The 24,806-nt window shown below is 44.2% G+C and overlaps 1 protein-coding gene across 1 annotated transcript in view; it reads left to right on the plus strand.

Moving 5' to 3' along the window:
* Positions 1-24,806, plus strand: part of RCOR1 (REST corepressor 1) — a 41,742-nt gene that overhangs the window by 2,201 nt on the left and 14,735 nt on the right. The window contains exons 2-4 of the mRNA XM_017729100.1: positions 15,550-15,602; positions 19,641-19,802; positions 22,360-22,478. Coding sequence (XP_017584589.1) covers positions 15,550-15,602; positions 19,641-19,802; positions 22,360-22,478 — 334 coding nt within the window. The remainder of the gene's footprint in view (positions 1-15,549; positions 15,603-19,640; positions 19,803-22,359; positions 22,479-24,806) is intronic.

A 24,806-nucleotide genomic window follows, 5' to 3' on the forward strand; every position in this document is an offset into this window, starting at 1 on the left:
GAAGGTAGGTGCTTTTGTTTTTTTGAGACTAAAAATGGATTGATTGGTAGAAATAAGTTTATTGCTCTGATGTATTCAAGAGAGCTGTTAGGCACTGATTGCATGAGAGCATGATTCAGTCCCCCTTCCTTGCAAAAGATGGGAACTTCCTCCAAAACACCAGTGCTCTGCAGTGACTGTAGAGCACTTACTAAATGTATCACAAGCAGAGTTCCCTAATCTGCTTCATGGTTTATGATGAAAGAACATCAGGGGACAGGAGGTCTCTCCAGTGACTCAAGTTCACTGACAAGTCTTGGCATCATTGATAGTGAATCCTAATTAAATGACGTCCATGGGGATGTGTGAGAGGACTGATGATGATCAACATTTCCATCAGTGATGTGGGAATTGATATGTAATTGTGGATGAGCCATAGACTGACAGGATGGTAAATAAAATTAATGCTACTGACAATCTTATAGAGTGCTTTGGGTCTTTTCCTAACTTGGACTGCTGCCAATGCGATGAGCTCTTAATGACCCAACTGCAGGGTTATGAATCTCAGTACTGAGATCTCTGGCCTTCTACATCAGCCTGATGTTTGGAAAGAAATAGTTTAGAGAGCAGTCTTGGGGAAACAGTGGGCAGGTAATTCAGCAAAGCTTCCCAGTGTCCTGCTTGACCCAGAAGATGATGTGGGTGTAAAGAGTGAGGTAGTTGCTGGAACAGTGTGCTGCCTCTCCACCCAGCAGCATTCAGGGGAATGAACCTTGGCTTCAGTGTTTAAAAACTGAGAAAAGGATGGAGACAGGAGCTACTGAAACGATTTGGAAACAGAAGATGAGGCAAATTCCATCTGTTTAGCTTACTGAAAAGAGACTGAGAGGGGACTATTGTCAATTACTCTCTCAAAGAGAAATTTTGACATAAGAGACACACATAATACAAATAGATGGCTGCAAAATAAGCCCACACAGACTGAAATGAAATGTCCGAGTGTGTGGAGGTTTTTTGGTGATTGACTACTGGCAGTTATCCAGGGAAGTGATGGATTCGTGTATTTCTTTATGCCTTTTTAAACCATGGTTTTTTGTGATGTGTGTTATCCTTTGTGGGGGAGTTAATTCATTGGCAGTGTGAAATTGCAAAGTGGAAGGAGCTGTGGTCTCCAGGAGGTTGTTGTAGCCCCTTGGGCTGTATGTCTGTGAGTCCCAGCTAGCATATCCATTTTAATACTGCTGTTCAGGCTGAAGTGTGGATGAACAAATCAGCAGCACATTGGTACCTGTGATGACTTTTGTTTGTACTCCAAAACCTTTAATCCATCCTATGCCTGTAAGTCACAGGACTCTTCTCTGTTCCTATGGCTGGGGCTCAGCGTAAAGATGGAAGTAGTGCAGCACATGTTAGCTCTTCCTTAGAGTGAGCTGTAGCTCTTGTGAGCAGGAGAGTTCTGTGCAAAGAGTGGAACTTGAGCAACCCACCCTTGTTAAAGGGGAATCTGTGCTAAAAAACACTGAGCAGATCTGTGACAATGCTCAGTGCGCCTGGTGGGTTTGACAGAGGGATGGCCAAACTGTTGGGATGTTGTGGGAGGGTCTCCTGTAAGCTGCTGAAGTGAATCCTGGAAAGACCAGTGTGTCAGCCAAGACCTGGTAAATATCTTCATACCTGATGCTCCAGGCTCACACAATTAGTTAAAAGCTTGTTTGGGTCATGCATCCTGTGTGTTGAAGAAATGTTTTAATCACACTGGAGAAACCTTTTACCTGGATGTCATGAAGTGATGGATGTAATAGAGAAGATGAAAACAAAAGTATGTGTTGGCACATTGCTGATTTTTTTTATCCTGTGCCTTGTTAACCATTAATCCTGGATACAAACCACTTACTGCATTGCCCATATTAATACCAAAGTTGAATGCTGCCAGCGTGGTTCAGCCGACTTCTGTCTTTGAGGGGTCACTTGCATAGCAGTGCCACCATAGCAGTCACAAAGCCCAAAACTAGGAGTTTGTCCTGTCTCTTTTGAAGAAGAAAGAAATGTCACTGTGCAGTAACTGAACATTTGGACTTAAAATAACTGTGCTCCCCTTCTAGTTCTGCTCCAAATACCCTGTGCTGCGGCTGGGGTCACACCTCTCACAGAGAACTTGCTCTCGAAGTGAGACTCCTGAGAGGCTCTGTGGACTTGGTGCCATGGAGAGCAGCTGTTCTGGCTGTGCTGGGACTCTGTCACAGAGGGTGGGGAACGACATGGGAGGAAGAATGATGCCTTGAGCAAGGTGACATTGAGGAGCAGGAACAGATAGGTGGAAGACAGGCATCTGCTCTCTTGGAGTGGCACGTGGTGAAGGAGGAGGGGAAATAGTGAAAAATGCATTGTAATGATGCTGTGGAAACCCTGCACAGAATCGAGCTGGGCCAGCATGAAGCTATTAATAAAACAGCAGTGTCTCTCTCTGTGCCAAGTGCGCCAGTGAGTGGAACCAAAAAAATGACTTTGGGTTGGTTTAGAAATGAGCAAGTGTTGGCATGCAGCAGCTGCCCAGGAGCAAGGCATGTACACTGGACGAGAGGGTAGGATGTGATTATTGATTTTATGCATCTGCAGTTCAAAGGTGAACTACAAGAAGGAAAGATGTATTGTTTTGGTAGTGTTAAGCTCTGCTTTGAAAGTATTTTTTCTTCTCTCTTCCTGACAGAATACGTGTGCTGCTAGATGGGAGTTTTGTTTTCTCACTGATATCTTGGTGGATATCTCCAGTGGATTTACAGTTTATGGGGTGTCACTGAGCAGGCACACACTATTCCTAATACCCGTGGGACACTGGATCATGGATGGCAGCTGGATCTTCTGGTCTTGCAGTGCTGCTTCTGTTTGACCTGATGGTTGACTGGTGTTGCCAACTTCGACGTTCACCAGTCCCTTCCTCTTTTGAGGCTGCTGCTGGCTCCCTGCATTAAATTATGCCTGCCTTGGTGCACATGGAGGGAATTCAGATATCCTCCTTCCTTCTGTGGAGGGGAAATAGAAAGACCCAGGAGACATGGGGACAGAGAAATTCCAGAATTAGGTGAAACAGCTGAGTGCTCCAACACCCTCCTAATGTGCTTGGCCAAACCCTCTGGCTGTGGGGAAAGGGAGCAGTCCCTAAATGTGCTGCAAAACCTGATGCTGGGAAGGCAGTAATGTGCCAGCTGAGGCTCTGATGGAGGAAGAAGTGCTGGTTGCTATGGTTACTAAAGATATTAACCCTGTGGTGTTTGAATGGGCAAGGTTTAGTTAACTGTGCCACAGGCTGGGTAACTGTTCGGGAGCATGTGGTGCTCCACCCTAAGAAGTTACGAGTTGGCATTCAGGATTTCAAAAGCCCATGTCCCAACCACGTTTTGAAGTATGCCCTGGTCCTTAGTGTGTTAGCAGCCTTCTTAGGGTGCGAGTGAGTTTTGGTAGCTCTTTTCAGTCTTCTGTTGTGATGGTGAATACCAAAATTTCTGAGGGCAGGTTGCAGGTTTAAGTGGCCAGAGTCTGTCTCCAGCTTTAGTTCATGGACTCTGGATTACTCTTCAGATTTTCTTCTAAAGGGAATGTTGAGCAAGCTTGGAAATATGTTTTTTCTCTTTTCTAATTTAAAATGACTATCAGAATAAAGGAAATGAAAATGTCTTCTAAGGTAACTGCATGTGTCTGATCATGATTTGTGTGGCTGGTCTCTGTTTTCAGTGTGTAGCTGAGCCATAGCTGTTTTAAGAAGAGCTTCTGTTTGGACACAGCCTTTCCCCCTTGGCTTACTTATTTTGTCCTGTGAATTCTGTGGACATTCTACTCCATCACTATCGTCATTAGCTCTCATTTTCCATGGGGTATAGAGTGCCCTAGCACTAAATAAATGTGGGCAGAAAACCACAAATGGGAGAGTGTAGACTGGGGAAAGCATTGATCTTAAAATCTCCCTTTTAGAAAATAAAGCCCCTATTTAACAGGATGCATTTAAAATGGAAGGGAATATTGCTTCAGAGATACTTGAGAGTCATGTCCTCCCCAGCACACAGGCACCCTTCCTCAGGCAGCAGCAGTGAGGCAGAGGATGTAGTCTGGTATGTACTCAGCATCAGAAAAGCTGCTTTTTAAGTCCCTTCTCTCCATCATGCCCTAAGCAGGATCCTTGAAACCGTTGAAATTGTGGTTTTATTTTGAGTCGCCTCTCCCCTTCATCCCCTATCATGACCTGGTTTATGACTCCACAAAAGGTTGTGTTGATACTCAGTAAGAGTGCAGCCACCTTAGCCAGGGATGGGAGAGTAGGAGCTGCTTAGGCTTTGCTATCAGAGAGAAAAAAGTATTGTTGAACTCTTAGGTGAGCTTATACTTGGGGATTTTTGTTGGCTGGCTAAGTGCTTTGGGAGGTTGTGAAGGAAGGAGCATATATATTGTGCTTCTCCTGTTTGGGATTTTTCTGCTTGTTTGTGTCCAAGGTTTTACTTGTTGAGGCATTGGTTTCCTTTTTTTTGGAGTAGTAGAAGTATGAGTTCTAAAAAAAGAGCTGCTAAGTCTCTAAGGGGTGGACTTCAGGAGTTGTGATTGTCTCCTGAAGGTAGGTGCTGACCTTTTGTTGCTCAAGTGAGGATAACAAAAAAATCCAAACTTAGGTTTGTGCTGTTTGTGTATGCTCCTTACCTAGAAATACGGGTTTGTTGTCTGTCCTAGTGACAGCACAAAGGATTAATGTAAAAGCAGAATTGGGTTTATGTTTATCCCTAATCCAAATTTCATACTATGCAGCAAACCTGGCAGCTGTGAAGCTTGGATGTAAATACAGTAGCTGGAGAATGCAACTCCATGAATTCAGAAGTGAAAGAATTAGTGTTTAATTTAAGATTCTGCTTGAATTTATCTGTAGAAATAATAGTCACGGCCACTTTTCCCAGCAGCTGCAGTTGCTGCACTTCAGAAAATGCTCAAAAGACAAAGGTGAAGGCGTGCAATTTGTCATTTTAGCTAAGGCGACTTCCGATGCTTATAGTAGCAATATTGTGAATAGCAAAAAGAAGATAACCAGCGTTCAAAGGCTATGGGTGTATCCCTGAAATGGCTGAGTTGCCTCAAACTTAGCTGCAGTTTCCCCTTTGTTTGTCATCTGCTGTTCTAGTTGCTGTTGCAACGCTGTGTGGAAATCTCAGAGCAGTTCTTTCATCATTATTGCTGCAGGTTGATATTTCTGGATCCTGAATGCATATTTAAATTAAGATGAATTTTTAACCCTTTCACAGTAGTGGAGTCAGGAAAGCAATTTAATTTGAGGGAGCTAGGGTGTGTATTTGGATGGATTTTAACAAAGATACACTGGATTGTGGTGTTGTGTTTCGTTTTGTTGTTTGGTTTGGGTTTTTTTTTTTTCCAAAGCCTACAAACGAAAAAAAGCCTGAAGAAGAAGAGAATGTGTTAGAGAGTATCCAGGAAAAGGATGTCTTATCTAAGGTAGCTGTGTTATCCTGGAGGAATTTTTGCTGCTGTGCTGGGAGGGGAGAGGTAGTCACCAGTTTCTTCATGTGCCTTGTTCTCTCCTGCCACCTGTTTGTTCCTCCTTTTCACTGCAGTGTGATCCAGGCCTTCTCTGAGTGCGTCAAGATGACCCACTTTGAAAATGCCGACTTGCCACTACTGTGGGATTGAACTGGTGCTGGCGTTCGGAAGAAGCTTTTTTCCTAAGAGGAGTTTAGATACAGGATGATGTGGATGTAATGGAGTGATGATAGCTGTGTTAAGAGTTACCCTGGCAGTGAGCCTTGATCTGAAATACGTTTGGGAGCAGCTTTAGCCAGCCTGATCAGCACTGCACGAGTTGTAGGACCTGTATGACGAGAACTAGGAGGCTGCAGCTGCTTCATGCTGCTTGGCCCAGCCCTGGGACGGGCTGAGTGTTCCCCAGTCTTGCTGGGAATGGTAGGCTTAAGGCATTTCAGAGGACTAGGTTGTTTTTTCTGGTCTCTTGTCTCTTAATGGTAGTTGAGATTAAAAAATAAGAAGGGTCAGGGAACTGAGGTTAACTTTCTGTGTTCTTTTTTAAAAATTTTTTTCATTAGAGCAAAGTTATTCAGCACGTACATATTTATAGGTTTGTGATAGAAGCTGTGCATAGGCATGGAGGAGCTCTTGTGGGAGATGCCTCCACTGAGGAATGCTTGAGGAGGTCATAGCCATAACAGCTTGTTACGATGAGTTCATATGCTACCTTTACAGACCTGCTAGTTCAGGAGGCAAAGCAGCTAGGCTTTCTCCAGGATGTGTGCCAGAGCTTCCCTCATCATTATGTGTTTGCTGTGGCATTATTTGCTCTAATTAGGAACCACTCCTACTACTTAATTTTCCTGTACTCTTACTTTTGCCCTCTATGTTAAGTTACTTCCCTGTTCATGTGCTTCTTGTGCAAATTCATATTATGGTAGGGTTGCAGTGAATTTTCTAGCACTACAAGGATTAGTGGTAATACATAACTTCGCAGGAAGGACTGGGTTTCTAACTCCTGGCTAAAAGCCATGACTACCTACCACTGATATTCCAGGGTCTATTTAGTAACATCGGTTTATCATAGGCTTTTCCACAGAGTCTCTTGAAGGCTGAGAGCCTGTATGTAGTCTATGTTTCAGCATGTGCTCTAAGAATCTGTAACTTGATTTTTTTCTAAATCAACTTAATTTGACAGGTATGTTAATTCCTTAATATCTGTCAACATAACACTAATGCTTTAGTTTAGAGGCTACTGTAAGGATGATGTTATCCAAGACCTGGCTGTGGAACCTTGCTGTCTTTCTTCATGGACTTCTTGGAGAGGTCAGGCACGTCTTTGCACCTCTTCTTCTTCTAAGCCTACAGGAAGTAAATAAGTGCAAGAATAGATGCTCTGAGTGTTAGTGTCTCCCAAAGGCCAACCTGTCTGTAGTGGGGTGATCAGCATCTGCTGAGGGCAGCAGCTGTGTGACTCAGACTTGCCTCTTTCCTCCTGCTGACTGCTGTCTTGCCCAATGCTTCCTTTTCTGCTCAAGTGACATCCCTCAAGGAGGTTTGCTTTTGTGTCAAATGTAAAGAGAGTCAGCGTGGCTTCTCCTTTCTTGTCACAGGCCTTATTATCAGTAACAATAATAATGAGCTGTAATTTAACCTGGTGGTTATTCTGTTCCCGCACACCCCTTGTGTGTGTGCCCTCATGCTGCACAAGGACCCTGTGTTGCGGGGAAGTGGAGTTGCACATGCTGTTTAGGAAGCCTGGCTCTCATACAGGGCTTTCATTAGTCTGCATTCCTACAACAACAGAGAATATAATAGTTCTGGTTTTTAGGAGCTTTCAGAACCATTTTGAGGTTGGAAAATGGACCTTGTGGAAGGTTTCACCCTCTTTTGAGTGTTTTCAGTCTGGATATTCCTTGGTGGCTTCTGAAGCTGGTTGGCAGCAGGCTACTTGGTGAAGCTTTGTGGTATTCTCACTGACTGTTTTGCAGACCAAGAATTTCAATGTATAAAGCATGATGTGGATGAAGAGTTGAGAATGGTCCTAGGCAGGGTACTGAAGCCTTGTATTGGACAAGGCTTCTGACTCCATGGTCTCCCGTACTGATTCTGTCATTAGTGTGTGTCAAAATGGGTTTTGTTGTTTTTTTCAAATTAGCAGGTATGGCTTTTGGAAAGCATTCACAGGATCAGGCATTCTCAAGGATTGAGAATGATAATTTCCGTATGAAAGTCTGTGCAAAGGCAGTTTCTTCTAACACAAGTTAGCATCCCCTGCACTGAACAATGTGATGAATTTTTTTAAAAAAATAATCTACTTCTTGTCGCAACTGTATTGATAATGTTGCTACTTGAGTTACTTGGGTGTGTTGCTGCCTGTAGTTGAAGTGTATAATCCAAGGCTGTAACCTCCCAGTAGAGTAAACTCAAGCCATGGTTTGACAGAAGAATAAATCTGGCTTTAGGGCTTCTTGGACTGAATTGAGATGAATAATGCAAAGAGCTGTTTTGTCATAAATTCATTTTGTTGTTTAGGTGTTTGCTGTGTGCATTTGTCCTGTCTGTAACTTCTCATTCTGTTGTGGAAGGCCATACATGGGAATGAGTGTTTTCTCCCTGCCGGAAGCTAATGTGTGCTGGGTTTGTGTTCTCACATGGGCTTTCAACCCAATATCAGTTGCTCTGATAATTACATTTAATACGGTTCAGTGTCTGTGTCTGATTTAGGATCAGGCTTGCAGTGCTAAATGATAGCCATGCTCAGATTCCATATGGTCACAGTTTACGTCCCCAGGTGATCCCATTTGGTTCTCCCTGTTCTGTGCTAGGTCCCATAGACAGTATTTCCTATTTGCTACTGCCCTGTCAGATCTCTCTCATCCTTTTCTGTAGTACATCCAGGAACATCTGGGTTTGTGGTACTCAGGGCTCTGTAGATATTCAAACCTGTGCCATCCCTCCAGTGAAGTGGTGTTTAGTGCTATGACAGGCAAATTTCTGACTGAAGGTTGAATGTGATGGATGTATAAAAAGCAGTCTTTCTTCCCAGAGGATCCTCTGTGGATGTCCTTACCATGGGCGTCCACATGGCCTTTCTGAAGGAGAACAGCAGCATCAGAGAGCATCAGCCGTCTGGCTTTCCTTATGGTAATCCTCATTAACACACTGCCCCATGTATATACACAGTGTCTTGAGACTTTTCATGGTGTGATGGTGTCAGCTGAGGGTGCAACTTCAGGGATGAACATATGTTGGTAAAGGCTTTAAAAGTTACAAGTATACTAGCAAAACGCCTTTCCTGGTAGAGAGTTTAATATAGTTTTGGCAAGCCACAAAATCTGTGCTAATTTGTCAGTACACCAGTGGCTGTAGTGCAGCTTTCTAGCTGGTAGAGCAAAATCTAAAGGCAGGTGAGTGGGGTCTTTAACCATCACTGAGGTTTCAACTTTGAACTTGTCCTTAGATGCAGGCCATGCAAAGAGCAGTATTAAAAATAATAAAAAAGGAGGTAGGAAATATGGTGTTTCTTTTTAGTTTATTAGTGTGCACTGCTTGGGGACTGACTGCCTCTGTGTGACAAAAGAAGCTTTTGGTAGGTGTTAGGGCTTTTAAAGGGATAAATCTCCCAGCAGTGGGGCACTCCATTTTATTCTTTGATTTATTCTCTCTGAGGCTGCAGTTTCTGTGCTCCAGTTGTGGTTCTGTGAACAACTTTTTCCTCACCAGTGCAAGTTTACGTAGACCTGTTCCTACCCACCTGCTCATCCCTGTCACTGTGCTGTGCTGGGGCAAGGAATGAGTCGCGCTTTTGGCTTGAGCCAGTCTCATTCCTCGCTGAAACTAGGAGGGCTTATCTCTTCTCAGGCTTGTGTAACCTCACAACAAAGGGATTTTTATATGGTACACAACAGTATAAAAAGTACAAAACTGTTTGAGTAGCTTTCTGCTTTGGTGGTGGTCAGCTGATCAGTGCCTTGAATGTCTCCAGAGCTGGTACAGGACAAGGGGGCAACCTGTGTGGGTAGGGCTGGTGATGGGAGGGTCCAGGACTGCCCCTCCTAGGAGGTCAGAGCTTCTCCATACTTTCAGCCGCCATTCAGTGCTTGTATGCCTTTAACTGCTGCTTGGCTGAGGAAACTGGTGTGCTGGGGGAGAGTTTTTGGATGGAACAGTTTGCCAGTCTGGTTCCCTGGGATTCCAGGCAAGTGCTTGTGCTCACAAGTGGAAAGAGGTGGATGGAAGATAGGGGTGCTTAGTCTGGTCCTGCTGCCATAGGAGACTTTTAATGCAGTGGCACCCTATGGTCCTTGGTATGTTGACAAGAGATGATACACAAGTAAATCTGAGCAACAGGGAGGTAAGTGGGTGGGAGGTTGGTAGATACTGTGGTATCCTATGACTCAAGTTATCGTGCCCTGCTGCAACATATTTTCTCTTGCTCCTATTCAAGTAAGCTTCTCCAGGTAAGGTGATTTGTCTTTTGCATTGCAATTGCATCCAGACTTTATCCTCACCTGCTGCAGCTGCAATGGAGTTGAAGCCTAAATCCTCTTGTGCCTTCAGTTGCTTGAAGTGGTTTTTAAGTAGCCTTTGTGTCTGTGTAACTAGCACTCTCTGTTCCTAGAAATGGTGTTAAAGGAGGCTGTGTGCCTGCCCAGGTGGGTCAGCACAGGACACAAAACACGTCTGTGCTTTGTCTCCTGCTCTTCTCCTGCCTGTTACACGCATCACATCTTATCAAGAAGAGGAAATAGCTTTTCCAAGGCGTAAGAACCTTTTGAGTAGAAACATAGGATAATTAAGGTTAGAAAGACCTCTAAGATGAGGTGAGATTTATTTTCTTTTAAGTGCTTTTGTTCAGGATCTTTGCCTGCTTCCCCCACTTCCAGTTGTAGCTAACTTTAGGGAGACAATTGAGCAGACTCGTGTGCTTTTGGCAGCTTCCTCTCCCGAGCTGGGACCACGAGGTGGCAGGAGTGTTCCACCGTTGCCGTCAGGGCAGCAGGACAGCAATGCAGCTGCTCATTTTTATAGGTGAGGCGAAAACTGTGCTCGGTTGTTTGCATACCATAATTGTGTTTTGAAATTTGGAAAAGTTTCACGTGTATGTGTCTACATGTCCTTATTTTCTTTATATAGTATTGATTTATTTTGGGTCTTGACTGTCTTCTTTTTATTTATTTATTTATTTATTTATTTTTTGTTCCTATTCTCAGGGGAGATGGAGGGGAGGGAAAGATGTATAGCAACATCCAGAATTCCTTGCAGGTTCCAGCATTGATCAAACCCTGTGAAGCACATTACCGAGGCTGCGAAGGATGCTGCTTTTGTCCTCATTTCACCCTGTTCTGTCAGGGTATTGCATCACATAATATGCAAAGTGTTCAGAACTCCTGCAGTACCCTAGTAATAGGGGTGAACTGAGGTTGCAGCAACAGCTCTACCTCTGCATTCCTGTTGCTTTCTATAGGCTTTAGCACACTTGCTCATGCTGCAAACCTGCCTTGGGGTCACTGAGTTTGCTGAACACAATGTGATCTTTGTGGGGTCATTGAGAAGCAATTTGGGTGGGGGGGAGTAATTCTCCAGAAGGACCCACTCAGAGAGACTGTAATGTGACCAAATGGTGATGAGTGGAGTCATTATTTTCAGGCATTTGTCTTTTCAGAGTTCTCCCACCCTCCCGAAATGAATGCTCATGTTTTACATCTCAATTCACTGTTCAAGGATGCAGGACTGAAAATCAGCAATGCAGTTGTTTGCTCTTGTTCCTCCTTCCCTTTGTCAGGCAGGAGGGTCCCCTTTTCTTTTGCCTGTAGTGAGGAATTTTTGCTGAGAGGTGGTTAGCAAAAGGCAAGTCTTTATGAGAAAGATGGCTGGGAACAAGAACACAGAATTCAGGGGGTTAAGGGCACCATTTTGGTCAAACTTCCCTCTCTAGAGGGCTGGGGTGTGAAAGCATCTTTTGTGCTTTCTTTGCCACTCCCTTCCATTTCCCTTATCTCTTTGGCTGTGTTAGTTAGTGCTACACCCAGGGTCCTTCAGTCATCTCTTATTCAGGGGATGTGTTTTAGCATCTGAGCACCCTGTGCCCCTCTTTGCTGGTGACAGTGTATTTGTGAGGCTCTGTTCCTTTGCATCCCTACCTTTTGTGCTGCTCCTGGCTTCCTGAGCATGACTGGCTGTAGGAAGGGGCTCTTTGGGCCAGTGCTCACTCCATTTTGGGTGTGGGGTGGACAGGGGATCCTGCTCACCCCCATGCAGCTAAAAAGCATGCAAGAGAAGAAATGTAGCCAAGTAGGTGAAGAAATACTAGTTTATGGTTCTCTTCTCTGTCCCTCCCCCCATCTGGTTTCTACTAGCAACAAGAGCCTTCACAGGAGCAATGCATCTCCTGTGTCACACAACTGTCTCTATTCAAGTATCATTGTATTTTTGTCCTGGTCTGTGTTGAAATATCTTTCTGATGTAGGGAACCACCCCTCCAGGCAGACCCCAGGCGCCACCCCCAGCTGCAGACTATTCTGGTAGAAAGAGTGCTTGGTGGTGTATTTTATGCTGGGGGAAATGAGCTGGGATTGCTCTGCTGCTCTTGCTTGTTCTCTTCTGGAAAGCAGCTCAGAGCTGTGCTGGCAAGCTGTCTCTTCTGGTGTAAGCAGTGCTCTGCCCCAGGCTCCTCTGGCTCTGAACTGTGATGTCTAAACAGATTGCTGGGTTACACGCCGATCGTGACTGAATGCCACTGAAATGCAGTGAGCAGAATTTCACGTGCCTGCTGCCCTGTGCTTGCTAGAGATGTGGAGGGAAGGCAGAGATGGAAGAGGACACTTCTTTATCTGGTGTGGCATGTAAAGCATTAAGCTTGTGGCAATTCCAGGCTCTACTGGTATGGGAGACTAAAGGGATCCTGTGACTCAGCTTGTGCCATGCTCTTCCTTCCTTACTTCATATGGAGGGGGATGGTAAAGAGCAGTCGGAAGGATTGCTCAGGGGACTGTCATACCTCTCAGATGGTGCATGCATCAAAGCGAGTGAGCTCATAATTAGCCAAGAAATGACGAGCAGAAGGGGCTAGATTGGCAGTAAGCAGGCAGGAAACAAGCCAAGAGGAGAGTACGGTGGTGTACTCCTTGTCTGTCCTTCACTCACAAATGCTCTTTTAGTGTGTAGTAGTATTGCTGTGTGCTCATGGTCAGGTTACTGCCTCATTGCCTTTTTCTTATTTTTCTTTTCTGTTCCTCCACTGTAACAATGAGGTGTAATACTGTGGTGTTACAGAACTTAACGTGACAGGAAAAGCATCTTGCTTACTTCCATGGTGTCTAGTCACTCATGATCTACTGTTTGTCTCAGTGGTGTATTGACTTGTTGAAGAGAAGTCCTACTGCTGTGTGGAGATCTTGCTAGTATTCTTGCTTAGTTAGGAGAGAAAATGCTGTAATGATTTTTTTGGGGAGCAAGTATGTTTTCATTACTTAACAGCATCAGGCTTAAGAAAGATAATATGCTGGAAAGGAGAACGACCTCATCTCATCTCTGTATATTAAAGGATAAGGTGCTGAAGTCAAATGAAGAACTGTATATCTTTCCACAGTGAAAGCAAGGTAGTTAATGCAGTAGTACTTAGCATTCAGGAGCTTAATTCAGCCTTGGACTTGGGAGAATTCAGCTCCTTTCCCTCCTCCTTCCTTCACGTCCTCCTTAGACAAAATATGTAACACTGCATGTGCAATACCTGTTTTTAAGGAAGCAGAGAACTGAACTACAGGGAAGTGCTGCATGTAGGGTTTCCTGGCAGCCTTTTTTTTTTTTTTTTTGATGTGGTTTTAAAACCATTTATAACTCTGGAAGCACCTGAATTTTTTCTTCTGCCCACATCTTACTGATGTTTCCTGTCCTGTTTGGCATGTGGAGGGGGGAAGGATGTATGTATATGAGGCAGTTCCCCTCTCTGTCCCCGTTTACTCTGTGTGTCTCTTCTGGATCACGTTCTCTGCTTGGGATGTGGTTTTACAAGCTGGGTTTTTTTTTTTTCCCTGTGGCAAAGCTGATTTTCGAGGTAATAGGCATTGGTAACCCTCAGGATGTTCTTTCAGTGAATGCAGCAAATTCAGCCCAGGAAGTTGGTCATTGTCCCAAGCACCTCCACTGCCTTGGCAACTATTTTGTTTCCTTTGTGCAAGAAAAGGTTGTTTGCAAGAACGGATGGTTTTCATCCCAGTTCAGCATGGTTCTTAGAAACAATTGGTTGACTTGGAGAGACAGATGTGTTTGTGGTGCACCAGTGCAAATTAATGGTTGTGTCTAGGCCTTTTTCTAGCAGGCTAATAAAACTTTTACTGAATGGATCTAGAACATGGAGCAATGAACAGGTTTGTCAGCCTGTTGGGAGTCACTATTGTGTGCAAGTGGGTGCTTGGAAGGACAAGAACCTCATGGAATGTCCTTGATAATGTGGAACTATGCCTGTGTTTACAGCATGCTCTTCTCCTGCCACAACATGTGGCTGTATTAATATTCTCATGGACTTTTGCATGGCACTTAACAAGGCCCTCTTTCCTAACAGGTTTTTGTGAAAATTAACACAAAATTTTTGTGCTTTTCCTTTCCAAATGAAGGTCTGGCATTGCTATTACATGTCATATTGGCTAGTCTAAAGATGGGATGTCTACTTTAAGTACCTAGATCTAAATTCTTATTATTAATGACAAGTTGAAAGTAAGAGGCTGGTGCTTTCCTGCTGTGTGTTTTCTGATTTATCCTTTCTGTTTTCCCAGTACATTTTGAGTTCATAGCTTAGTTTCTAGGCTGAAGGGATAATTGAGGACTGTCCCAGCTTGAAGAACCAGCTTTAAGAATGCCATACTATTCCATAAGAGCGTTTATAAAGGCAAAAAATATGGGAGAAGCACATTTGAGAGCTGAAGTTAATCATGAGGCCCAGACTGGGAAATGTGGCTTCCTTAGCTGCAGAGTTCACAGAACCATTTCCTTCCGGAGGTGCTGCGCATGCTCTCCATAAGTCTGGTGCTCAGTAGTGGAATTTGCTTTCATCCCTCTGTATCTGTAGGAGAGGAAGGGGGAATGATTTTTGAGTTCATTGCTATGTGACTCATTGTGAAGTCCAAATTTTGTAGGATGAGAACTTTGGCTGTGTGTATCTGTTGTAGGTCGGGGACACTTAGGTCAGGTTGTCATACAGACAACCAGTGCTTCTGGCATCTTCCACTTCCAGGGGAAGGAGGAGTTTCACCTTTTAGATTATTTTTTTGTTTGTTTTCAAGGGTGTTATTGTCATTACAGTGTGATTAATAATGACCAGGCATAAGGGCACAGACTTCAGAACACCACCACTAGTACTGACTTCGATCCATTCCTCACAAATGGGTGCTGTTGGACATGTGAGCTTGGTCACTCTGAGTGAAAGACGTTTGGGTTTAGTCCCATCTGTACAAAGTGTAAGTCCTCAGGGCATGTTCTCATTGTAAAGATTGAAAGCTCATGGGGCATAATAATACAGGAGGGGGTGGGGTTTGATCCAAGATAAAAACTGCTGAGACCTAAGAATTGAAAAATTTACCAGGATATCTGCAGTGGTTGTGCAACACTGGGATTCTGGCAGTATTGGAAGATATGGGTTGTGTCTGGGGATGTTTTTCCTTAAGAAAACAACTACTTTGGGGGTATTAAAAAAAAACCACCAACAACCAACCAATAAAAAAACCACACCAAAATGAACACACACCGCAAAAAGCAGCTGATACAGTCATGTTTACAGTTTTGATGAACAAGTTCTGAAATACTATAGGCTGTGTTTCAGAAGTACTGGAACTGGATTGGATATCATGCATCATTTAGGCTGTTAAGGAAAATATGTCGTTTGTCTGGTGACTTGTTTTTTTTCTTTTGTTTCCTTCTTTTCCTGAATTGTTGGAAACAGCAGCTGTTGATGAGTTGTCTCTGGAGGGCTAAAGTCAGAGCTGCAGATCTGGGTTTTTGACTGGGAAGGGGAAGGGAATATGTGATGAGATGCACTTACACCTTCTCTTTGTTTTTCAGTGGATGAATATATTGCCATTGCTAAAGAGAAGCATGGATACAATATGGAGCAGGTAACAACCCTTTGAATATTTTAAAATATTTTTCAGCATGTATTTGAACATGACTTCAAGTGACTGCCTAGAACTGCTTCTTTCTTTCTGTAACTTCTGTGTTTTCTCCTCTACTACTTATCCCAAAACTGACTGTTCCTAATAGTAGCCTGTGCTCTGTGGATACGGAGTTCACCCCTAGTTTTACATCAAGAGTCAGAAGAAAAAAAACAAAACCATTATAATTTCTAATGGAGTCTGGCCACTAGTATTATGCTTCCTCTGGTGACTGCTTCTTGAGCACTTTCAGAACCCTTAAACAATGTTAAAAAGATTGGCTTATCTTTGGACAGCTGCCTGATTGCATTGCAGTTTCCAGCTGACTGCTCTGTCTCTGCTTCATGGATGTCTTGGCAGTTATTAATGAGCTATTGAACCATCATGTGCTTTTCTGAGGCAAACCGATACCCAGAGTTATTTACCTTAAAACTGTGCTGCAAATCATTTTGCGTTTCATAGATGAGCACCTTGTCTGTCAGTGCAGTAACAGGGGATGACTTTGCCAGCTGCCACTGACCTTAGCCAGTACTTGTAACCTAGGGATGGAAATCCTGGTCTGAAGAACAGACCTCTCCTTTATTCCCTGTGGTCTAGGATTGTGTACTAATCTTTCCTGTGTTAACTGACAATGATTTCAGAACTTGCTGGGGAGATGATTAGATCTGTGCCTGGGAAACTTTTCTGAATTCTGTGGAGTTTCCTCATGAACTAATACTTGCCTGGAAAGGGAAGGCAGGGAATCTCATGACTTAGTGTTTTGGCAAATCACAAACTGTCTCTACAAAGAGATTCTACAAAAACTTGAAAGTTTATTAAATTGTTCAGACAGAGGCTGTGAGCATAGAAACAAATTATTGGGATGGGCAAGGGCTTCTATGTACATGATTCTGCTGTCATCCTTGAGTCAGACTTTGAGTAGTTGATACTCATGCTCAGAAAGACTTCTTACTGATCAGACAAGAACACTGAAGTTGAGATAGCCAGCAAAATTTCCAGCAAAACCAGGAATGATCTGATTTGATAATTGTTTCTAAGAGTGGAAAACAGCAATAAAAGGAACGTCAAAGCATCAAAAGGCTGTGAACTTAAAATGAAAATAAAGATGACTCTATTCAGCTGATATTGGTATACTCTAGTGTTGGATATCGTGGGTAACATTTGCCAAGAGAGATGGTCTCGGAATAGTAGGAAAGGGTTTCATTATTTTAGTGGAGAAGTGTTGTTTGGAAAGTATAGAATGATACAGAAGACTGATCAAAATGAAGCTTGCCATCTTTAAAAAAACCCGCCTATTTTTTGTGGTTTGAAAAACTTAAAATCAGCTAACAGAGATTTGCATTCATTTTAACGTTGAAAATATGGACCTCCCACTCATTCCTTGAAGTCTTTTTCTCCATTTTTTCTTTCCCCTTCTGTGTACAGAAGTTGCATGACTTGCCACATCAGAGTGTAAAGTGGCTGAGTAGCTTGTAAAAGTCTCCCTACTCCTAAAAATTTTCTTATTCCTTCTGTAGCACTCTCACATAATACTCTGGAGTTAAACAGGTTTCCCAGGTCCTTTGGGATTTCCTAGAGAGCTGCGCTAGGCATTTTCAGGAAATAACTGGAGAGGATCTATCTTGTTTTCTCTGGAAGGCACGCATTCATTTTGTATTACAGGGACAAGTGTCAAGGCTTTCAAATCAGGATGATTTGTTGTGTCACCAAGGGAAACTCTGTCTTCAGCAGGTATCATCAGAGTTGCTGTTGGCTGGGTAACTGGACAAGCTGATACAGACTCCCTGGAAGGCAGTAAAAGCTCACTTTAGCAATTGGCCACCATCTCTGGGCTTTGCTGGCCATGGCAGCCCTCTCCCACATGCACATTCCCCTGACAGCCGGTCACTTTGCTCCGCTGTCCAGGTGGCTTGGCTAACAGTTATCATACAGAGATTGCCTTTTTTCCAGCTGTGCCCACAGCCCAAACCCTCTCTTTGCAGGCTGAGACGTGTGAGTCTGCTGCAGGGAGTGGGAGCTGCTGGCAGGGTGCTGGGGCATGTGCTCACTGGTGCTCCTCTGCCCGGCGGTGTTCCCGTCGAGCTGCCCTTTCTGTGCCAGCACGGCTCCCATCCCTGTCCTTTCACTCCCCTTGCCCGTGGCTGAGTGCCCTGTTGTTGGCTCTACTCTTGGTAGATGATGGCTGGAGGCTCAGGGCTGTGCTGTGGGAGTCCCTGCAGCCTGGTCAGCTCCAGGGCAGCAAAGGGCAGGCTCTCTGCAGGCCAGTGAGCTCCGGCAGGGCAGACACTTCAGCTGGTGGTGCAAACAGCTGTGGATGGTTGTGCTGAGCTGTAGCAGTCACAGACTTTTGGAAGCACCACAGTAAGTCATGCTGTGACCTGGGCTTTCCTGCCAGCCTTTGTCAGACACCCTGGGACAAAGGAGCCTGGGAAAGCCCTGTGCTCACCTGTGTGTGAGTGCAGAGTTCTTCCAGGGGAGCACAGGCAGGGATGGAAGAGGAATACTGATCTCCTGATAAACAGGCCTGTAAGGAAAACCTTTTTGTTTGTCTCTTGCTTTATGTAAGCAGCTCTCCCCTCAGTCCTCACTAACGCCTCAGTGCTACCCTGTCCTCCCAAAATGTCTCGCTCCTTGTTTATCCTCTCCTTCCTCATAGGGATATCAGGTAGAGCTCATATCTGAAGCTGAAGGAGGATGTCAGGGGAGAGAAAACTCAGTCCTTCATGACTGCAAAATAGTTTCTTTGACCCCATCCTTGCCAGAATGGCTGTGTGGCTCCTGTGACATCTCGAGTGCCTGTGCTGCAACCAAGACTACTACTTGTTTTGCACAGTGGCAAAAGGGAGGAGAAGGTGTCCTGGCAGCGCTGAGATCTTGTCCAGTAGGGTCTGGGAAAGATCTTGGATAACACCAACACTTACATGCATACTCTCTGGAGAATCTCAGGGGCATGAGATCCTGTAAAGGAACTGCCTTTTTGTATAGCAAAGCATAATGGGGAAACACCGATTTTGGAGGGATTTTGTAACGCTGGGTGGCCAGAGCGAAACTACTAGATGAGGGTAACTATGGCTGTGAAACCTGAGCTGAGTTTGCATATGATGAGCATGTTACTCTTACATTTTACTCAGCATGTTAGGGATTGTTTTCACTTCACAGCAATTGTGAAAGGCTGGTTTTTAGCTCTGCAGAGTCAGGCCTTCCCAAAATGACTCGCAGTGGTTGCTGGCATGCCAGAGGTGGTGATGTGTCATAACACACAGGGGCTGTGGACCCCTGGGAGACGGGGGCTGTGCATGAGTGTCTCGGAGACAACAGGAGGAGAATGGTTTGCAGGTGGTGAAATGCAGCACAGGCACTTTGTCTTTGGAACTGAGAACCAGAGACTGCAACAGCAAAATGAGGCCTCTCTCAAGGGAATAAAAGAGCAGCCCCCAGAATGAGTGAGATTTATTCCTCCTTTGGGCCAGGGACTTTTTAGCAGCAAGTCAAGGTGGTGCATGTTCTCTGCCTTTCCTTCTTCCAGTTCTTCTTTCATTCTTTTCCCCTTCCCCCTCAGAAAGAACCCCCTAAACAACTATAAAAACCCCCAGTCAACTAAATCATCCCAATTTCCAGGAAATGGAGTCCAGCACTGGAAAGAAGCTGCCTTTTGTCCAGTTTTTTGTAGGTAGACTCCCCAAGCCTTTGCTCAGCTTATCTGTGCATACCATGATCAGTAAAGCCGGAGTAATTTCTTAAGTTTTTTCTTCCACCTTTCTGTTGCTAGTCTTTTGTTACATGACTACCTGTGTGGTTTTGATAAACGTCGGGCTGGTCTTCACAGCCTAGGTGGGTGGCAGATTCCAGGTTTCTTGCACTCAGAAAAGCATCTGATGTAGCTGAGAATTAAAATTGTGTCTAATGTGTTGCCTAAGAAAAATGTTGTAGCTCTCCCTTTCCATTTTCCAGTAATGTTTCTTTTGATTACAGTTTTCACCTTGGTGTCTGTATTATTTCTAGGCTCTTGGGATGCTGTTTTGGCACAAGCACAACATTGAGAAGTCTTTGGCAGATCTGCCAAACTTTACTCCATTCCCAGATGAGTGGACGGTGGAAGACAAGGTCCTGTTTGAACAGGCCTTCAGTTTCCACGGGAAAACCTTTCACAGGATCCAGCAGATGGTAAGTGGTGTTGCAGGAGTGGAAAAGCAGAACAGACCGTCATCTTCAGTGCAGTTTGTGCTAAGTGTGTGTCTAATGCTTTTGGGAGAGAACAGGCCAAAGGGGATGTTAGAGGAAAAATGCTACCATGAATAGAAAGAAACAATGTTATTCCCAGAGTCTCTATAGAAGTATTTTCCTGAAGTGCTTTACTGGTTCAGGATAAACTTTGACTGTGATTTTTGTTTTGGTTGGAAATTACAGTTTTCAGTCCCCTGTGTGCTATGGTAGTGTTTGTCTCAGCTGGAGTTCAGGCATGGTCTGTACACACATGCCCACACGTATGCAGTAAAGATCATCTTTGTGCAAAGTTGATTTCCTTTCTTACAGCCTGATTTTTAGGAATTAATTTTACTTAATGACAAAGTCTGTGCTTAATGTGATTTGGGACTGTCAGTGGATGCTGTGATAGATGTTTATACATCATTGCAAGTATTCAGTCCTTTGCTTTTGGTTGGTAATGATACTGTTTTAAACATATGATTGAAAACTTCAAGGGTAGGTTTCTGCCTGAAAGTGCTGGGGAGTGTGCAATTTTCTTTTGAAAGAGGGAGAGGATAGGATGTAAAAATTTTTTGTTAATTGTATCTTGAGAGTGTCTTTAAGGGTTCATCAACTGGGTGGGAACTAGACTTTGTTATTTGTTCTCCTTCAGTAAAGTAGCCTCTTGAGTGTTCCAGCAGGACCCAGTTCCACTGGCTCTGACCCTTTGAAGTGAGCCTAGGCTGTTGCCATCTGTTCAGCCTCTTTAAAGCACATGTGACGCAGGTCTGTGTTGGTTATCCAGCTGAAAAGCGAAAGGTGACTTGCCTTCTAAGGATGAAGGTCCCTTTTCAGAAGGGTGGCAGAAAGAGGCCTGTTTTTGTCATGCCTTCCTTGATGTTCCTTGTCCTGCACTGATGTTCATTTCCAAATGTTCTTGGAGTCCTAGGGTCTCCCACTCCCTTGGATCCAGGTGATGGAACTCTTCAAGAGTGTAGCTTCTTTTCTTTATTCCTCTGTTCTTATATAGGGGGGGGAAATAGGGCAGGAGAATGTCCTGGGGAAAAAAGAGAACATAAAGCCCATCCTGTTGGTGGGTTAACTGCCAAAGCAAGAAATTCTCAATTTGGTTTATGTGCAGAAGCATGGTGCTCTGTCCCTGAGTGAACTGCATTCCAGTACAGGGATGCCAAGCTCGTGCACTGTTCCCTAGGTAATGATATTTTTTTACTGTTGCTCCCAGGAAAGCGATTGTGCATGAAAGGAATTAAATGGCACGAAGCTTTGTGTTTAGCAGGGGACAGGAATCAATGGCTCAGGAGCATGTTAGTTGTTAGTTTATAGATGCTGCCCCATTAGCACCCGTGCAGATTGGAACTGAGGGGAGAAATCTCCAAAGCCAGAGAATGAAAGGCGAGTTACATTATTTACCGGAGCTGGTTCTGATATTTTGGCACTCTTAGCAGGGGTTTATAGCCAAGTGGCTGTTTGTCATGAACAGCCTTGTCCGTGAGTTTGTTCTGTGGAACTCTTTTTAATTTCAGAACACCAGCCTCTTGCATGGCTGTTGGCATCACAACATTGACTTAGTACCTGTGCTTTGTCAGCACCAATGGATTTCTGCCTGTGTGCAGCTGTGGGCCAGAGTGGGACTGCTGGTGTGATCTGTTATTAGAACCTAAAGTCAGTCTGCAGTTTGAGAACCAGGCTTGTCTCGAGTGAAGACTTAAACTGCAGTGTCTAATTGAAAGAGATCTGGCTCTTGCTCAGTCTTGTTTTCCTCCCTACCTGCTCTGCCCTCCAAATTGAATCAGACACTTAAATAAACATTCATCAGAAAAGGCTGGACTTTAACCTTTTAGAAGTCCTGTGTAAGAGCATCCATGTAGAGTACCTCAAAAGTAGAGAATTAGTCTTAATGTAGTTTTATGCTTTTTGGAGGCAGACTTTTCTTTCATTGCTCCAGGGTAATGCCATTAGTGTAAGAGGACAAAAAAAAATATTTCTGTTTTCCTGTACCCTCAGTTCACCATACAGTAACGTTTCACCTTTTGAAAACATCCTTTGTTGAGACCTTTGTCATGTGAATGGTGTGAATAAACCTATTTAACCAAACGTCAAAGGTATGCTTGGGGTGATTGCAATTCAGCAGTTTCTGTGATTGTTTACATGTGTCTGTGTTGGCTTTTAGGTTTGTTTCGGCTTTTAAACTGTTATCTCAGTTTCAAGGCCTCATTTCAGATTTGCTCTTGCTGTGTTTCCCCTATGCTGGAGGGAACCAGCTACTCGACTGGTGAGTGGAAGCTTGCTGAGATGCTCTTTAGAGATCTTGATGTCCTAAATAGTAGTCACTAACCTGAAACACTCCCCCATAGATCATTTTTGGAAAGGTTGTAGAACTGCCTTGCTTGAGCCTTTGAGAGAATCCGATGTAAAGAGGTCAGATGTTCCTTGGAAAAACCAGACCAATTTTATGTGAACTTCTGGGGGATACTTTACATACAAACATATAAAAGGATACATGTTTAATTTACAGCTTCCTGACAAATCAATAGCCAGCCTGGTGAAATTTTACTACTCCTGGAAGAAGACAAGGACTAAAACTAGTGTGATGGACCGTCATGCTCGTAAACAAAAAAGGGAACGTGAGGAAAGGTAGGTTTGCAAGCAGAAGGGCTGTGTATTGCCACACACTGATTTCTTCAGTCTATCCCAGAAATTCCTGTTAGCTTGTAAGAAACTAGATGTAGGATTTTCCCCAAAATGTTTCCTGGTACCACACCTTTCCCCACCCCTCTTCCCTGCTGTGCATGTTTTGCTTTGCTTAAAGCCAAAAGGCAGCTGGCAGTTAGCTGTGCTCCGTTTTTTGACACTGCAATTCCTGATTGCCCTGTAGTGCACTGGTTACAGTCCCACCATTCTAGAACTTTTTCTCTGATACCGCTTGAGGGTTGGGAAATTGAAATTAAAGCTGTTTACAATCTGATTGGCACTGTTGTCAGCAGAGCCAGAGAAGCTGATAAGCAGGACAGTAAAAGGAATTAATGAAAGAGCTGAAATCTGCCTTTATTTCCTCCATGTGATGCTCAGCAGAGTGAGAATGTGCACCTGATACAGGAAACAAGCTCCAGTGCAGGACCCCTCTCAGCCTGTGTCTGTACACGCACAGACCCTTCCTCTCCTGCCCCTTGGAAAACTGTGACCAGCATAAGGCTGCCAGGCCAAGCTCTGTTCTCTGAGAAGGATGAAGTTAAGGCTCTGTTTTTGAGTGACTGAGAAGAGGGTAGCTGTCATGGTTGAGCATAGTTTGGGTTTTTAGTTAAAGAGGGCTCTATCAGCCACAGAAGTGATTCTTTTGCAAAGAGGTGCTTACAGCTTCCTCTAGACCCGACAGAACCAATCAACTGGCTAGTTTGAATACTGGCAACTTTTTTAAGCCACTTGAGAAGCTTGACACGCCTCTGTGATCCACATTTAAGAATGAACAAACCACTACAGTAGCACAGGGGAACAGCCAGAGCTGTTCCAGGGAATGCTGGGTGCTTTGGGATTTGGGTGAGGCTGGTGGTGTTCAGGAGGTCATTAGCTACTGAGCTTTACCAGATGAGCTTGACTCATGCTTTTTCTGCAAGCTCACCCTCCTGGATACCCATGCAAGCCCTTGAAGGTAGGTCAGCCAGTGGCCTTGTGCGTATTGCTGTATCTTTACAGTTACTGCCACTTGGTGACTTCACCTAGTTCTGGAGCTGAAAAAGCCTCAGAAATGCAGAGGTTTCAGGTGACTGTAAGGAAAACAATCCCTCTGAACAACAGCAACTCTGTCTGCTTGATGCAGGTGCCTTCTCAAGCTGCTCTAAAATGCAGTTAATGTCTTTGCAGACCAAACTTGAGGTGTGCCAGCCTTTGCAAGACTTGTGACATAATTGGGCAAAATTCTGCAAAAGTCTTTGCCCTCAGAGGAGGTGTTGCATTTTCCAGTTGGATGTTTGCTGGCTCCACTGCATATGACCAAGTCTTGTTGGGGAAGGGGAAAGAAATGTGTTTCTAGGGTTGAGCTGTGCTACACCAATGACTCACTCAACCTCTCCCATCTCTCCATTAGGTCAGCAATACTTGCTTAACAGGCAGGGCCAGGGAGAATACTGCCAGCCAGCTTTGTCCAGTATTTGGTTGGCTTTCTTTGACCCGAGTCTCTTTTTCCATTCTGTTCTTTTCTCTTCTCTGCAAAGACTTGTCTGGTTTTCTGCTCCCCATCCTGGTGGTTGGGTTTTTTTTGTTTTAGTTTTCCAGTTTTCTTACTAATTTATTAGGGGAGGGGAAATATTTTATATGCAGTATGTGTTTGTCTTGTACTATGTAGTTTAGGGTCTTTTAATACTGCCTCTCTATTTTTGTTCTGTGCTCACAAATGAAATTATTCCAATTGAGAAATACACCTCTCAGTACCTATGCCTGTTTGCTGGGAAAAGTAGCATCTCAGACCATCTGGTGAAGGGGAAAGAACTGAATGGGCTGCCATGTGCTGTAATTTTGTAACCTTTGAGGAAGGCAGCTGGATTGGAAATGCTTAACTTGATTTACATCTGCAGCGAGCTAAGCACCAGGCCATCAGCTTGATGTTTGATTTCTTCCCCTCCGTTATGTAAAAACAGTCAAACCCCTACACCCCCAAGGGATTTGTCAGCGCTGCATGCTGGGTGAGTTTAGGGTCCCTGGATTTTCAGGTTGTACTGTGCCAGTCGGTGTTGGCAGAACTTCAGAAGTGTTCTTTGGTTATAGCAATCAGTGTCTACAACTGCAGAAATGAAGGGGTGGGCTTTAATCTAGCTCATGTCTAGGGAACTTGCTAGAATACAAGAGCAAACTGTCAGCATAGCAAAGACTGTTGTGAAAAGGCTGAAATCTGAACCCAGGCGAGAACGCAAGGAAGTTCTTTTGGAGATGGGGTTGAGAGGAGGCAATCTGAGGTATCTCACTCAAGTA

The sequence above is a fragment of the Corvus brachyrhynchos genome, unplaced genomic scaffold (genome assembly GCF_000691975.1).
Source record: "Corvus brachyrhynchos isolate BGI_N302 unplaced genomic scaffold, ASM69197v1 scaffold1, whole genome shotgun sequence".
Lineage (NCBI taxonomy): Eukaryota > Metazoa > Chordata > Aves > Passeriformes > Corvidae > Corvus > Corvus brachyrhynchos.